Here is a 16883-nt window from a genome sequence, read left to right on the forward strand (position 1 = left end):
CTCCGGCGAAATACGCCAACAATTCACTCGTCGAAAAAAGCGCATTAACTCGCAAATCTTCAGGCCAACACACGCACGCACTCGGCACATATTCACCTCTCGAGGGTAATCAAGTCCATTAAGCTCCTCCCCCTATCCGCGTAAAAATGATATCCGGTCGTACACGGCCGCGGCAACGATGCGCCTGCACACGCGACCCCGCGATGACTCAATTCCGCTTATTATATCCCTCTCGCTGCCCTGGCGTGCGAATATTCAAAATTCAAGCACAGCTTTTTGCTTTACCCACACACGTTATACATAGCTGATTTCCGTGAAAATATAATCGGCGCAATTCGCCCTTTGGAATCGAGAATTTCTCACGGCTTATAACAATGGAATATGCCGGGCTGGCGGGTTATCTTTCGCGCGCTGTTATGTAAAGTAGGCGGTCTCGCGCTATCAAACTTCTCTAACGAGATTCCGCAGCGACGATGACGACGCCGGAACGGAGGAGAAAAGCGACGCGATGCGGGGATTTTTGAGATGGTGGAAGCTCGTGAATAGTCCGTTAAGAAGGGCGTGTGGAACAGGGCGATAAAGTTGGATTTTTTTTCTTCTTCGCGAATGTCGAGTTTCAAGAGGGATTACGCCGTGATAATGCAGTTTCTCGTTTGTATAGACGAAAGGCGAATCGTGTGTGTGTATTAGGACGTCGTTTGCATAATAACACGAGGCTGTGTATGATAATTAGAGTAATCGGGCCTCGTTGATGTGTGTGTGTGTGTGTGTGTGTGTGTGTGTGTGTGTGTGTGTTTGCAAGAAATGCGAGGACTGCATTTACTCGTCGAATTAATTGAAGGTCACACACGTGAGCTTTCGTGATACCAGTCAGTGAAGTTTAAAAGGTGTACGGATTTCTCGAGCAGTTGTTTTCGGTGTCTCGACTTTTTCCCGAATTCCTCGACGCTGCAATATATGTGCCCGTTAAATCTAATGTATATTCGTGACTTTCAGCCGAAACGATCGTGTTTGCCGAGCTTTTTTCGCAGTTCGCCAATCAAGCTTCATTTCGACAAGTCACGTACCGGCCGGTACGTTCGACGTGTCCGACTACATTAACACCGGGTCTTACAAGCCCTTTTCCGGCTCGTCAAATCGAGAGAGTCGAGATACATCCCTTTTATTTTTAGAAGCTTGCAAGCTCGTCTATGTATACGTCCGGGACGAAAATTATTCGCACTAAATCCGTTACTACATTAACCTCGAGAGTCGGTACTACACTGCTTACGGTCAAGCGCATAACTCAAACAAGCTCGACTATATAGTGGGCTGTTTGTCGGTCGCGCAGCTTTCGCGGTAAATAAATGCGGCGTTTGTCAATGTTTGAATATTAACTGCACTTGCTATTCGGATTTAATGACCTACTTTGGAGAATATTCGCGGCCATTCGTCTATCGGCATTCACGCCTCTCTATGCCGTTGTTAACTAAAGCTTCGTCATAAAATTTCGCAGTGGTGTTGTTTGAAAGAAGATATCCGAGGTTTACTGCACTCTCGTCGTGGCTCATTACCGAGAGTAGTGTGCCGGGTGAATGGATTGCGTTCTGGGGTCGGCTGACATAAAGAATATTTGATCCAGTGATAAACAAGACGTCAGTGCGGAGGCGTGTAGCGGCAGACCTGTCCTCGGAACCGAAGCCCCAGGGCTTGATAAATATTCGTGACGGTATCTTCGCATCGCATTCAATTCTTTTTTTCTCGGAAAAAGCGATATGAATTTTTTTGTATTGTCAATCTGATTTATTATGCTGTTTTTTCAAGTTCGCTTTTACGTTATCTTTTTTTCGGTAGTCAATTACTCGCACGGATGGCCGGAAGAAGAGGATCACACACCGCGATCCTGGTAAATCCAAGGCAGCATCATCATAAGTCAGGCTCTCACACACACAGCTCCATTAATCAATAGCAGCCATAAACACCTCGGCAAATCGTTCTTTATCCTCGATTCTCGCGGAGCCTCGTAAAATTACCGTAATCCAGCGGTAAATCTTTTACTCCAGCCATACACGGCCCTTTTAATTGCGATTCAGCCTCCGACAAGTACTCCGCTGCGCTTCACTGCTGTCAAAGGGCTCACATTATACGACTCTACACACTCACACAAGCCACGCGATCTTTTCATTCGTGAACGAGAGGGACTTAAAAGAGTCGCTTATTTCTTCGTTTTGCCGAAGCTGAGCAGGTAAACGAGAGACGAATGCGAAGGAAGATAGCCGCGACTAACGAGGCGAATAATGCAAATTTTCGACGGTTGACCTGGCGCGCTTCTCTCTCCGAGTGTAACGATTTTTCTTCCCCGTTTTTTTTTTCGTCCGACGATGGAAAATCTATAGTATAGAGTGACCGAAGCTTCTGTGTAAATACAGGGAATCGTTAGACGAGGTGAAAGAAGCTTTACATACATTTATTATGGAGTAGTTGCGACTGAGCCAGACACAAAACCAATTAGCAGTATCTCTTAATAAGGCTTTGCGAAGTGAAGCTATCCTTTTTCGAGAGTTAAATCGAGCCTTAGGGATATCCGGAGTGTAATATTCGCGTCTTGTATTAATTCAGATTCATTTTAGTATTTCGCGCTGTTTCCCAACAGCGAAAGAGGATTTAAGGGGTTATACGCCTCTCGGTTGGCCACACACAATCGAAACGGGAAATGCCGTGAGTTTGCTTTCGATGTTATCGGGAGAAGCTTTCCGTATAATGGTTTCTTGTTTCCGCGTAGGTATGAAACTTTAGTCTAATTGAACTTTGTCCTCTATTATACCGTCTTAGGTGGAGAGCTGGGTAACATAACCTCAATTATACCGTTATATCCTGTGTATACGACAACGAGCTGCATCTGATATTCTCTAGTTTATAGTATACACACGTATACGATCATGACAAACGACTTCGCTTTTTATACTTTACCGCAAGCGTACACACTTTTCACGGCACATCGAGCGCATCAGTTATACCTGAATCATTCAATAGCCCATCGTCCTTTTTCCCATACATACGCGATATTATAGTCCGGACGGGTATATATATATGGTCGCAGTGGAATACCTAATGAATTTCCGTCGGCTATATGTTCGCACGCACGACTAGAAGGAAAATCCATTTCCCGCCGGTGATGCTTTGCTCGGGACTTGAGAATTAATGACGTGTCTTGATTGCAGACGGTCAACAACATTGTGTGCATCAGCATCTCGATTGATTCTCTCCGAGATTGGATATTTCCAGACGAGATTTGAGTTATTATTTCAAGAAAAGCTCTCCACCATATCGTGCGCGGAACACAGTTCACTAAGTCAGTCAGTGGGTTAGGCTATACCCATTACCTCGACACGTACACCCACACACACGATCCTGCCTTTCTCTCGCGATCGAACTTTAATTAAAAAACGCAAGCTCGAGAGGAAAGCTCGTGTGTGCGACGGACGAAGCTCCGCGGCGCTTTTTCTCTGTACGAGGGACTTTCGTGCAAGAGCTTTTTTTTACGTACGCCGAGTGACGCTTGAACTTACGTGTATATTCGAGGAAAATTAATTTAGCTGCGTTTTTTAATGGTTTGTTCCTATATAGTTATAGACGAGCGAGCTGATGGTCTGGCTGTTATTTTCGCGGCGGGAAAATTAAATCCGTATTAGCTTATAATTAATGAAATCGCGAAGTTGTCCATCCAGTTAATTAAAATCGAAATAACAGCGGAATCGTGTTTAGTAATGAAAATTTTGTTCGTCACCTCCAATTAAAAAACGTCGCCGCCTATTTTTTCAATCTATCCGTCCACATCGTCGCGACAAAGAATAACACTACACCGCAGAGTGGCATTTATCCGGAATATAAAAAAAAAGAATCGATACACACAGCCCCGCACTATTTTTTCCCTCCATACACCTGTACAGCCTATATCGATAGGGAAAAAAGCTACTCTCAAGCCGCGAGTTATCACATTATACTCGCGCGTCCGTCGAACAAATTCTCCGACAAAGGGCCGAGCTTAGATTTCACGCGCTGATTTGAATAATCGCGTTCTCCCGCCGCGTTAATCAACGCGTCGATCTTTTTTAAAAAATGTTTTTTCCTAGTTTTGCACTGATACAGCTTGAGGCTATGGGTATACGCATTTCCCTCGGAAAACTTCAAACGCATCGTTATCGGAAAGCTGCGCTTGATACGGCCCGATATTCATAGATTCAAGCGGAGGAACGCGTAAAAGTGTTTGCTCTGTACAATGATCCGTCCGCCGGAGAGACAATGGTGCCGCTCGAAAGCGACACTGCGGATGCGGAAAGTTTCGCATTGTGTGCAAGCTCCGCTCATTATCGCCGCCGTATAAAATTCGCGCGCGGCCGTTAATTTTTAATTTTTACGACGGTGCATAGCTTCGAAGCACTTTAATACAGTCTCTCGACGAAACTCCACTAGTGTAGGTGTATAGCCGAAAGTACTGCGCATAATTCAGAGCCAACCCCTAATCAACGCTCTCGAGACACGCGCACACGCACACGGGGTCCGCGACACTATACAATGATATAGGAGTGTGCAAAAACAAAAAAAAAAATAAAACCCACCGGTGCGTTTGACGGCGGTGTGTCCGTAGAGCCTGGCCAGGTCGATTCCAAGCGCAGTCCTCGTCGTTGTCAATGCGATGACGAGGAGAGCGAAGAACAGCCGATGACGATGATAACGGGCGTAACGGCCCCCCGTCGGCTCCTCCATCCTGTTTGGCCGCGCACTTTTGACGGAGCGCGACGAGGAGTCCTCGCCGCTCTCTTTGATGCTGCTACTGCGAGGAGCAGCAGCAGCGCTCTGTATAACATGCGCCGCCACCTGCGGCCCGCGCACAGGTTGCCCTCCTCTCTCGAATCCTACGGTGGTGGGGCGGAGGAGGAGGGTTGAAAAGCTACTGCTCGATCGATGCTCTGGAGGGAGAGACAGAGAGCCTTGGTGCAGCAGTACTCGCTCTTCTCTCTCGCGAGCTTTTGCAGCCAGCTTTTTCGAGGTACGCGACGATTGTCGCTTCTTTCGGGCTTTGATGACTTCGAGCTGTATACGCTGCTTATTACCGAGGAGCTTAGCCGTTTTCGGAACGACCGCACAGTGGTACTAGCGCCGGCGGCCTTTGTGCTTACCGGAGGGATTTCCATAGCTCGAATTCCGCTATTGACCCCCGAGGCGAGCTTTCTCTGTGTTTCTTGCGCGACGTTTGCTTTTACCTCACATCGTTCTCTGCGGAGGAGAGCTTTAAAGATCACGCGCGGAGGGATTCTTTTTTAATTCGATTATTACCGCGAGATAAGGAAGACACGGCCACTTGACCCGCCCGGGAGAACAAAGACATCGAGTGCCGTCTTTACAGCGATTTTCACCCTCTTTAAGATATGATCGCAAGCTCGAGCGGTTTCAATTTTTTGAAAGCTCGTTAGAGGAAAGAAAAATCCCGCGGGATAGAAAAATGAACTAGACGCGTGCCGATCCTTCCTGCGGAGGATAGTGGGCTAAATATAACGCAACAAGTGCGCTCCTCGAACTCGCCTTCCTTAAATCCAAAGAGAGAATCGCATCGATCGCAGCTCATTCATATTCCGCAAATGACGATCGCAACGTCGACGAGTTTAATCGAAGCGGACGGATTCCTCGAGGGGATGCAGCGAAGCTATACCCAAAGGGCCGCCGATTGCTTTCCTCCTTCGTTCCTCTATGTCTCTCTTTTCGCCGCTCGATGCTCCTCGGAGAATTTCGCCGACGAGGTAAACCGTCGGGTTAACGCTGACGTTCCACGGGGTAGAGCTTTGAAAGCTGCCGGTATTGTTGGTTTAGGAGGGGCTATTGTTTTTGCAAATTACGCCGTTTGACGGCGAGCCAAGTATTTTTTTTGTGAAACGTATGACGCGTTGGTTTTTTCAAACGAATTGGAGTGGACGCACGAAGGGTTTTTATTTTGTATAAACAAACGTGGCCGCGCTAAATATTCTTTCATGGGTTATACGCCGCGGATGACTGTTATTGTCGAACTTATTATTCCGTAGCGTCGATCTGTTTGCAGTAATTCGTCGTTTACATTAATGATTTACAAACAGTCGACGAATATTAAAATTTTCTCCGTTTGCAAAATGAAACTCGAGAATGTCTGTTATTCACACGAGTTGAAGCCCCAGAGCTGCAAAACGGCCGATAAAAGAATAATAAACTCGCGCTACTGCGGCAAAAACATAACGCAGTGTGCGGGCTATATAAATTATTAATCTTACAGCTCATGCATCACGGCCCGCGTTTATTATTCCAGCGTATGGAATATCATGCGGCGCAAGCTCTTAAGGTCTGTTTACGCGATAATCTTATTAGACTAATGTCTCGCGCTGCATACACTATGTTAATATTGCGATAGCGCGTATATAACTTGTCCCGAGAAAGGGGTTACGATATGCGAGTTCGAGGACGAGTGAGCGTCTCGGGAGAAATTTTTCATAAAAAAGCGTCGGTCTCTGGAGGAATCGAATAAAGCTTTCAATCGTCGGTGATCAATCTCTCGCTTTGGCGCGAGCGGGCGTCTCTTGTCCCTGGCGAACTGCCAAAACTTACTGCCTCGCGTTTCCAGGTCATTGTGTTCCTGGCCTGTTGACTAATAGCTGCACGCGCGTTTACTCCGAACGCTCAATTAAGCCGACGCTGAAAGCTCGGATTTTTTCGCGACTGTGTAATTAAAGTGAGCAAAGTCCCCGTCAGAGTTGACTCGAGAGACACTCCGGAAGCGCCGCGGGAGTAAATTGATTTCGAACTTATTTTTCCATAGAAAGAAGCGGACCACTCGAACACAGCGTTTTAACCTATTGCGTCTGACTTTACATATCAAAAGCTCCTTGCGCTGGCAGCTTGAGAGAGAAAATAACTCCCTCCGACGTTTCAGCTTGGCGCAGGCACTCGAGAGCTCGTACCTCCGTCGCTGTGTGAGTTATCTTTCCGGGAACGTGTAACTGTGCTTCTTTAGGCTCTTACATGGCGAGCTTGCACTTTAATTTTTCAAGCGTGCGGTATGCGGAGCGGAAACTCGTACACGCCTTGGAATTGAAAGCTCCGAGAGCTTGCCTGCATAATTCAATTAATAAAAGCTCGCTCGCAAGTTAATTACCAATTCCAGGCGATGACGAATTCTCCTTCTAAAACTTGCACGAGCTTTGAAGAGGCGGAGAACGAAAAAAAGCTCTCCGTACGAAACAGCCTAGGAGGCAGCGCGGCATTATTGAAAAATAAAATTCCCTCTCGACTCCCCGTGGAGCTGAGAAGCAGTTTGGCGGGCAGCGGCGGCGGAGCACTCGAATCGATAAAAGCGCAAAACAGAAACTTACGCCGACGAAGGAGAGAAAGAAGCTCCGGGAAATTACGGCCCTGGCGCGACACCCACACGCGCCATCGATTGCAAGCTTCCCAGCGCGCTGGCGGCGCACCTGCGGCGAAAGGGGTGAATGGAAAAAGGTCGGCCCTCTCTCCTGCTAGCGCTCGTTGCACCAGCGGAAAATGAATCGGAGTTTGCGCGGAAAGACGAGACAATGGACGCTGCGAATTGTAGATCATGAGGCGGGGGAGGGGGTGCAGTTTAGAGCTTGCAAGCTCGGTGGGAGATTTGATTTGATTTTGATTTGGATTTATGACGGGAGCCGGATCTCCCGAGGGCTGGACGCCCCGGTTCGCGGGAATAATTGATTAGGGTGGGATAAGAATGTTTTCTTCTTTTTTTTTCTGCGGATGTATGAAAGGATTGACTTGTGATTGGGTTGATTTATCGACGCGATATGGGACAACGCTGTTGTTGTCGTTGGGAATAATTTCTCTCTCTCTCTCTCTCTCTATCTCTCTCTCTCTCTCGTTTTTACGCATACAGCTGACGTATTTTCACAATAATCGTTATTTATTTATAGACCGTTGTTGTTGTTGCCGCAGTAAAAGTTGCTTCATCATCGACACGTTAGATATACGTGCGGGGCATATCACGCGATGAATAAACATGAATTTTCAAAGTTAAACATAACCTTATTATTTTTAGATTAAATATTCCGAGCTTCGACTCGAGAGCAGCTTGACTATGCGCATAATTAATGCAAATATAACGGAGCACTGTTGTCGCCACGTACGTCGTCGTCATCAAGCTCTCTGGTGCCATTTGAGTTGATTCGAATTTATTGTTCGCTCAGAGACCGGAATTCCCCGAAGCGCCAACCAATATACTGTAATTAAGTTTTCGATCTTAATACATTGTAACCCGAGCGTGAAATATACGGGCTGTAAAGGAGACAGGCCAAAGTGATTGCGAAGATAGAAATTATGCTTTTAATGCACGAAGCTCATTTTTTTCGCTTTCAAAGTTTAGAAGCACTTGTCGTGTCGCTTTATCGGCACTCGAACGTCGGCTTTAATCGATTTTGCGCGGGATTTTAAAAAATTTATTTCGTCTATCGATTGAAGCATACTTCTGTGGCTTGTGGGTTTTTATTCTGTTTTACTTTTTTTCAGTTTAGAACTTGATCGATGTTCCGTGTGTGTTTCATGACTGATGCGAGGGTTTTCTATTTTTACACACCGACTTTTCAGTGTAGTGTTTAACTCGATAACAATTAGCAGTGTTCGAACTTTTCCTCAATTTTCACTCCTGAACTACCTTAATTACTTGAACAATCCGCGAAGATACTATACATCCCTAGAAGTTGTACCTTCTCCCATATATTGCGGTAAAACCGAAATTTAAATTCGCGCCAAATCTCTACTCCCCAAAATCCAAGCCGGCAAAATAATCCTCGAACGTCACCCGCAGCAGCGGACAAAAAGTCAAAAGCAAACATCCGCGCAGAAGACGCGCACGTATAACGTTTGGAAATTTTCGCTCTCGGTCTATCCTCGATCCGGGGGCAAATATTGTCGCAATCTCTCAAATTCAATTAGCACTTTGTCATTCCGTCGAAAATATGTAATCGAACTAGGCCACGTGACACCTGTGGGCATGTTTGCGGGCGAATATACCTTTTCTTTGAGTTCTTTGCGATGTAGGAGGGGAATTTACGGCTGTTAAAAATTGCCGTCGTGATAAGCGAAATAAGAGGATGGAACGGTTAAATATTGATCAGTTCGAGAGTAGTGCATTCGAGATTGAGCTTGACAAAGTTTCCTCTCGCGTCGAGTTATTGTTAGTCATAGCTGTTTTCAGCCAGACAATCTCGACTTCTCGAATTAGTTCGTGTATATTTTATTTCGACTTTCCCTGCGTATATACTCGACATTCGAAATTGCAATTCCAGTTTCGAGAATTTGCGCAAATTCATCTCTCAGATGTGACAGTTGAACTCGGCATTGTTCTTTGAGGTCTGTAATTTTGTCGTATGCCAATTTATACGCGAATCTGCGCAATAACAATAATAACGCATTTACACTGGCAATAGTTGTATCCAGCGTCTGCAGTGTATACTTAGGCAGGTCTCTAAGCGCTTAAATTCACGGAATGTATGCAAAGCGTACATTCCTTGAGCAAATAGCCGCGGAATAGTCTTGGAAAGTTTAATTTCAGCGCCCGTCTCGGTGTCCTAAATTAGACATTTTTCTCGAGAGGTGACACCTATCACACCGTATACAACAAAGATAAACTCTGCAAAAGTTACGCATAATTTAACTCGAATATTATACTTATACTCGAGACAAGCATCTTAGGAACAAAATGCACGCGGCATAAACTTGAGGAAGTGACTGAACCTTCGCAGCCACGAAAGCCCCTTGATGCCTAGACTACTAATCATATATATGTATATACGGTAGCGGCTGCGGTGATAAGAGCAGAGGCTTCACCGCCTGTTGCGTCATCCGCACCGCAACGCCTCGGCTGCGCATCGTCGGAGTTCAACCGCACGTATAGAGCGTAAAATTCGGCTTCTGCTTTGCCGAGTTAAAGTAGCCCTGAACTGATGCTCCCGATGATGACTTTTTATTTCGCGTAAAATTTTCAGCCCGAAAAATATCATTTTACCCGCATTTCCATTTCAATGCCCACATGTTATGTGTCCAGAATTTGAAATTTTTCAAACGAACGGCGCCCTTGTAACGAGAAAAAAGTTTTACTCCGGAATAGTAAAAACGAAACGAAATAGTTCATCGCGGCTCTTCACGTTTACCTTTGTATAATACAGTCGTACTAAAAACGCTATACTTTTTTCATCGCGTAAACAACGCGCACTACGCGACCTCACATTTTCCAGTAACCACATTAAAGCGTCATCAGCATTAGCCTGAAAAGCTTTTCGATATGAAGTTTCATTAAAACGGCTGAAAACGTGAATCGCTCGGTATATAATCACGCAGCCTTTGTTTAAATTTTCAGAAACGATTTTCAATCCCGGTGCACATGGTCGATCAAACCATAGCTCCTCCAGCCGTACAGAGGTCCAATTAAGTGTTTCATTACGCGAGACAGCGGCCAACGGCGGAAGTAACGCGGCCGTCGTCTATATGCGCGTATCGCATAGGATCCCGCACGAGCAATCGGTTAATTGAATCAAGTTCCAGGCGACATAAATTCCCGGCGAATTTTGTGCGCGTCGCGCTATCTTGTGTTGTCTTGGAATGGAGTCGCGCCGCGGCGGTTAATAATGGATCTTAGTTAGAGAAATTGCTTGCAGAACTGACGGGTATACACGTATATAATACGAGGAGGATGTTGGGTTCGCCGGGTCTATTGATTGTTGAATACACAGCCTTGTTTTGGTGGTACGTACGGAGTGAATTATTTGAGAATAAGGAAGAGCAACAGTTGCCCCCGTCGAATCGTCGCATAATTAATGGAGCTGCATCATTTCCGACGGGAGCGACTCGTCGGCGGCCGAAATTCATTAGCTGCCAATTAAAATATCCCGTTACAGACGGCCCTACCCGTGCGATGGTTCTGTGTATATTCAGCGGTGAAAATTTTAACGAGCTGTCGTGGATCTAATGGCTGCAGGCGATGCGATACGCCTCGAGTGTTTTGGCGAGGCCGAGACGATTATTAATGTGGAAGTTTTTTGAATCAAGTCAGCTGATGTTACGTATGTTTAGTAGGTCGCTGCGAGGTGGGTTGAGATTCGCACCAAAATTCTCAAAAACCGCAAGCTCTCCTACATCAGAACACTTATCTCCAGCATCTTCATCTCCTTCGCGTCGTTCATCGCCTACTTGTTGTTCCAGTTTTCGCTTTTTCTCTCTCCGCCACTCGACGCCCCCTCGCAGCTCGATATAGTAGAGGGAGACGGACGAGTGCGCTCGTGAATGAGCCTCGCGTTTATTAGAGTTTATGAAACTTATGACGTGATTTCATTTGCCCCCCTCAGCGCGAGAGACAACAGTTTTTACGACGCACGCCGTGCGCGACGAGATAATGCCTCTCGAGTTAAGTCGGTTTTTGGGAGCTTTACGATGCTCGTTTAGGTGACGATTTCGAAGATTATTCCGCGTTTTCAAGTGCTAATAAGAAGGTAAAGTCAACCCCGCAAGGATCACCAAACTCCGGCACGGCAGCCCCTGTTAATTGGAAAACTTTGCCGTCGACGTAAATAAGAAAAGACTCTTCTCTGGATCGTGTGTATGCAGCTCTCGCATTTTTCAAAGCCCACCGCGAGCCGGCTCGCGTGGAATTCATAAATAATCGGCCCCCCGCAATTATACCCCGTCACTGCGGCGTTTTTTCCTTCGGCGAATAAACTTTTCTCGCCGCAAGTGTAATCGCGATCGTAATTATAAAACTTTATTCGACCTGAGCTGTTCCGCGGATGAAAAACTGACCACACAAGGGTGTGCCTCGAGACTGTATCGTCGAGAGGAGAAGCGAGTTCCATTAAGGGCTTTTAATTGACCCTTCTCGTGTACTTGTGTACACAGTTATCTTTTTTTTTAGTTTTTATCGCGGGATTGAAGTGCTGTTGCTGAAATATTATTTCGTTGCGCTTCGAGCAATTATACGTTGCACTGGAGCGAAGTACTCTGGAGTGTTTACTTTTATTATTTTTCGACCAACGAAGCGAAGCTGTTTTTCCTCGAGTATAGCTTTACATTTTAATAAAAAGCCATTAAACACGATTGCATAGCACCAGCTCGTCCAATTTTGATCCGATACGCACACGAAACTCGTTTTACACGAGTCCGTCAATCGTACCTCGATAAAACTGTCCATTGATCAGATCCGTCTGTGCCTTCCGAGAACAGATCCTCCTGGGAACACGCGTCAGCCTCAAGAGACTAGAAAAAACTTCCTTAGCTGCAGATATTTCTTTCAGGACATTTCCTTGTCGACACTTACTGCGATGTTCATCATTCGCGTGTACAGGTACGTACGCTAAAACCGAGCTGCTTTTCTTATATTTATGAGCTTATTATTCATTGAATTCAATTACGCTGATTCGCCTTCTTTCCGACGAACCATGTATTATTCGCTATGAATAGAGAAGAAAAGAGATGAATAGAGAACGAAACGCGAGAGCGCAATGCTGTTTCTTCTACTATAGCGTTTTTATTTTCATGGGTAAGCAGGAGAAGGAAGGTAAGCTACTTGAATCCCTCAGACATATGGTGGGTCTGCGCATGTTTCCTAATTATCTGAATTTTCATTCGGCTACGTTCGAGGTAGACAACGTTTGTGAACTACCTTTTAAGACCTTGGATAGCTTTTTTTCGTAATTATCGAATTTTCCGGTAAATAGTTATTGAAAAAGTTTTGCATTATTCTTTGCGAATAAATGAAGCGTTTTAATTCAGCCGGAGTTAATTGAAATTGAATAGGAGAGCCAATTTATTGGAAGCCGATGCAGCATTCGATGAAAACATAAAAATATCGTTTTCAATTGAATTATTCGTCGAATCAATAATTTCAGTTCGGAAAATTAGCAGCCCGTACATACATAAAAGACGCCCCACACCAATATCCACACACAGATCACTTTCATCCAGCTCACGCAATCTCGCCATTCGTCCTTCCGATTTTTTGTGTATACAGCCTCTATGCTTAGCTTCTCGTAAAAAGCGCGCGCGCACACACACGCGCATATCCGGGACACACTATATTCGCATGAATATTCAGAAGCGTCGCAATTCGCTAATACCGCGCGGAACCGATCGATGCGTGCTTGCATTTTGACATTGCCTCGGCTGTTCCGTGGAAATTGTGCTTGTTAAAGGGCAGCGATGAAAAGTTGGAAGAAAAGTTTCCCGAAGGTGTGTATTTGAATTTCGACTGTTTCGAGCTGAAGTTGTATTATTTGAATTTGAATGGTATATTATACTCGAGTCGAGTTTGCGTTTTAATGAGGTAGGAGAGCTTCTTCTTTTTTCTTGAATTTTTGCGAAAATGTGGCCTGTAACGATTAATTCATCCGAATGTATAATAGAGAGTCTTTTCAGCGTTCGGAGTTGTAAAATTGTAATGAACGGATTATCCTGAAAACTGGAACTCGTCGGACTCGATTTTCTCTAGTTACAGGAGTTTACAACTTGAATTTTCAGCTGTTATTCCTGGACGAAGTCGATCGTCGAAGAGATCACGAGAAGAACGAATTAGTCCTCAATTAGAGTTACACATATCGATTCTCTTTCCTCGAATAATTAAGAAATCCATACTCATGTACGCAATAAGTCTAGACAGTTCGATTTATCTTTAAGCCGGAATAAAACAAAAATCAATTTCCAACGCCTTTAAAATAAAAAAAAACGAATCGCTTGATATCCCAGTCTTACAGCCTATGATACATAACTCCCGACATCTGTAGTGCCACACACACACACACACACCTGCAGCGGAGTTTTCATCCTCTCGGTCGTCGAGGGCCGATTTTACGGCCGCGATAAAAGCTGCAATGCGAAAAGATCATAAAGCTGAACTATGCATATATATAGGTATACCTATACTCTTCCGCGACAACGACACCACCACCGCCCACGCGATAGTCGTAAATCAGAATCTCCTGATTTAGATCGATGCTTTGCCTGCATCAAGCTATGGCTGTTATATGTACGCATTACACCGGCTCGTTATGTGCGGTTAATTTATCATTGCGCGTATAAGCTCGGCCGCCGGCGTCGACTGTGCCGGCGTCGAATTTGTAGCTTACGCCTATTTCGTAGAATACGACGTGGTTTTAGCACGAGTGGCCATCTCTGTAAATTACGCGCTCGCGACGAAAGACTATTTATCTTCGTACGGAAACAAAAAACAGCTGTATAATTGAAAAAATTAATTAAAATTACGAACAACCTAAAACACTTACCTTATTACACGCTCATGATTCAATTAGTCTGTTCAAATTTCCCGCGCAACAGTCGCTGTTTTACTTACCGACGCCAGGCGTCGTCACTATCACGCCTCGAGTTCCCCCTCCACCTAACCTCTGTACAACCGCCTTTTCCTGCAGTTTGAAATCCGCTAACGGCCATCGACTGTCAACAAAGCGGTCGAGCTGATGTGCCAGGATGTCGTCGCCTGGTGTTCTCCGAGAGGTGCCCTGTGCCAAGAACACCGTCATCTCCTCGGCGATATTCTCCGACTACCTGAAGCCTCAGGTTCTCGACTATGACTCCTATGTTTCTTCCGTGTCTCTCGACAAAACTCAAATCTCGAATGGAGAATCCAAGGAGAAGTCCTCGTCCATGCTGGACGATGTCCTGGGGAGGATCTTGAGAAAAAGGAAGACGAGTAAGAAAAAGACGCAGATGACTGTCAAAAAGTTCGATGCGGAGATGGATAAGTTTATCAATTCGTCGCTGCTCAACGTCGCCGTTGTGGAGAGCTCCAGTACCTACAAGATGATGGCTATGTCCTGCTTTGCTGTGAGTGTTTTTTTATGTCAAAAAGTTGTAATTAACCTGTCAGAAGCAGTTTTGATATACTTGTATTTTCAGCTTGGAAAAGATTTGGAAGCTTGCTGTTATCTCATAGCATCTCATGCAGCCTGTCTACGCCAACAGATAATGTACAGAACGATGAAAATGAGTCTGCGGCATAGGGTCCTCTCTGAACCAATGGTTAATAATTTGAATGTAAAGGATCTCGATACTGATCATGTTCTTGGGAATACTAATCCAGCAACACTTGTGGCCACGCTTAAAGAACTGCCAACAGGTTTGTTTTAGTGGGTTATAGTGATCCTATTGAGTGCTGAAAAAGAAAACAGAATATAATTCGTATCCTTTCTTTCAGAATGGTACGTTGTACAGATAACGGCTGAGCACGAGAATTTGAAACACATAAGGCGCAGGGTACAGCCAGAAGAGACAGCGTATTCTTTGAAACCCTCGCATGGCCTTTACATCATGACTCTTCCTACCGGAAAAAACGCCAGTTATCCTGTCTGTGTTGAAGTTCCAAAACCGTGTTCAGATTCAAAGTATGACATCCGTACAGAGGTGGAATCACTTCTAAATTCCAACAAGTCAGATTTATCAAATATTTACAACAATAACGACCTGTACTGGAAAATGCGCCGGAGGCAGAATGAGCAAATGAATGTGAGTATATTTTTGACTACTGTTTAGATCAGTATGTTTTCGAAATTTTAATAACTTTTGACATCTTTAGGCTGCAATCACAGAATTGGAGTTTTCCTGGTTAAGGGAATGGAGAGTCCTTTTATTGGCTGATTATCTAGAATGTTTAGACTTAGTGAAGGATATTCATGACATGATCGATAAGCTGATAGCGGATTCTTCAATGTAAGTAGAAATGATTTTGAATTCTATCACATAAGTGGTGCTTTATGTCTAATTATTTTCCATCATTTTGGTAGTAAAGAATTTCCAGTGAAAACTCGTTGGCTTCTCAAAAAAATTGCTTGTGGAGCTTGTCATCTTCAACCGTACGAAATTGAAAGAGCAGTTAAAAAACTTTTACCCAAGCAAGAAAAACTTGCCAAAAATATGATATTGTCTATTGTAGCAAAAATTAAAGTCATGGAACCATTGAAAACTGCCAAAAGAAAAACACTTATTTTAATTGTGGATGAAGTAAGTGCAATAGTTCTTTATTCTCTTTTAATCGTATCTTTCATTTAAGTTTTACGTATTTTGTATTTACTTAGTGTTTAGATCTGTTGTCATTTGAATCAATAAAACTTCTGAAACATCAACCGGTTACAAGATTTCCTTCTTTGCACATCGCATATGCTCTGTTCAAGCAACATCAAGGTACTATCCAAGCAGGTTACAAGATAATTAAAAAATCTGAAGATTTGGGAACATTTATTGTCAATCCATCCTCGGACTTAGTCAAAATGGAAAACAGAATGAAATCGTTTATCCAGTATTGGCTACCAAATTGGAAAGGACTGTATGGTGCAAAGCCAGAATTGGAATTTTTCAAAAATGCCCTCAAACTATATCACGTACTTCTGTAAGTTTGAAAACAAAGGATTTTATTTTTCAAATTTTGTATGCCTAAGTAATTTATGATTAACTCACGTTTGATACATTGAAATACAGCTACAGTGGACATGGAAGTGGTATACAGTTTTTGAACGGCGAGGAAATTGAAAGAATGAGAGTTTTGGCTTCTGTGCTCTTATTTGGCTGCAGTAGTATAAAACTTATACCAGCTGGTGGCAGAATGCCAGCATATGGAGTATCGAATCAGTATCTGATGGCTTGCAGGTATGTATATACTTATCTAGCTTTACCCATATATTTGGATGGTTAATAATATTTCATATTCTTTTAGTCCGTGTATACTAGGAATGTTGTGGGAAGTAACCGATGGAGACATTGACCTCATGACAGCGAAATTAATGAGTAAATGGGCATCATCCGAAGACAAACGATCTTGGAATGGTGTCAAGGAATCTTTGTGGTATCACGGAAAACTCGGT

General features: G+C 44.3%; 2 protein-coding genes across 3 annotated transcripts in view; one reads left to right on the top strand and one right to left on the bottom strand.

The window, feature by feature from the left end:
* LOC100120249 (prohormone-4) overlaps positions 1 to 4841 on the bottom strand; it is a 37054-nt gene extending 32213 nt beyond the window's left edge. For both annotated transcript variants that reach the window (XM_008216441.3, XM_001603859.5), the window contains exon 1: positions 4599 to 4841. In XM_008216441.3, the coding sequence (XP_008214663.1) occupies positions 4599 to 4746 (148 nt within the window). In that variant the 5' untranslated portion in view covers positions 4747 to 4841. The remainder of the gene's footprint in view (positions 1 to 4598) is intronic.
* The window catches only part of LOC100286823 (separase), a 68435-nt gene that overhangs the window by 50879 nt on the left and 673 nt on the right, over positions 1 to 16883 (top strand). Inside the window, exons 4-11 of the mRNA XM_016989852.3 lie at positions 14439 to 14853; positions 14926 to 15145; positions 15224 to 15531; positions 15602 to 15735; positions 15810 to 16026; positions 16101 to 16411; positions 16501 to 16668; positions 16736 to 16881. Of these exons, the coding sequence (XP_016845341.1) occupies positions 14497 to 14853; positions 14926 to 15145; positions 15224 to 15531; positions 15602 to 15735; positions 15810 to 16026; positions 16101 to 16411; positions 16501 to 16668; positions 16736 to 16881 (1861 nt within the window). The 5' untranslated portion in view covers positions 14439 to 14496. The remainder of the gene's footprint in view (positions 1 to 14438; positions 14854 to 14925; positions 15146 to 15223; positions 15532 to 15601; positions 15736 to 15809; positions 16027 to 16100; positions 16412 to 16500; positions 16669 to 16735; positions 16882 to 16883) is intronic.

This window comes from Nasonia vitripennis, chromosome 4 (genome assembly GCF_009193385.2).
Source record: "Nasonia vitripennis strain AsymCx chromosome 4, Nvit_psr_1.1, whole genome shotgun sequence".
Classification (NCBI taxonomy): Eukaryota; Metazoa; Arthropoda; class Insecta; order Hymenoptera; family Pteromalidae; genus Nasonia; species Nasonia vitripennis.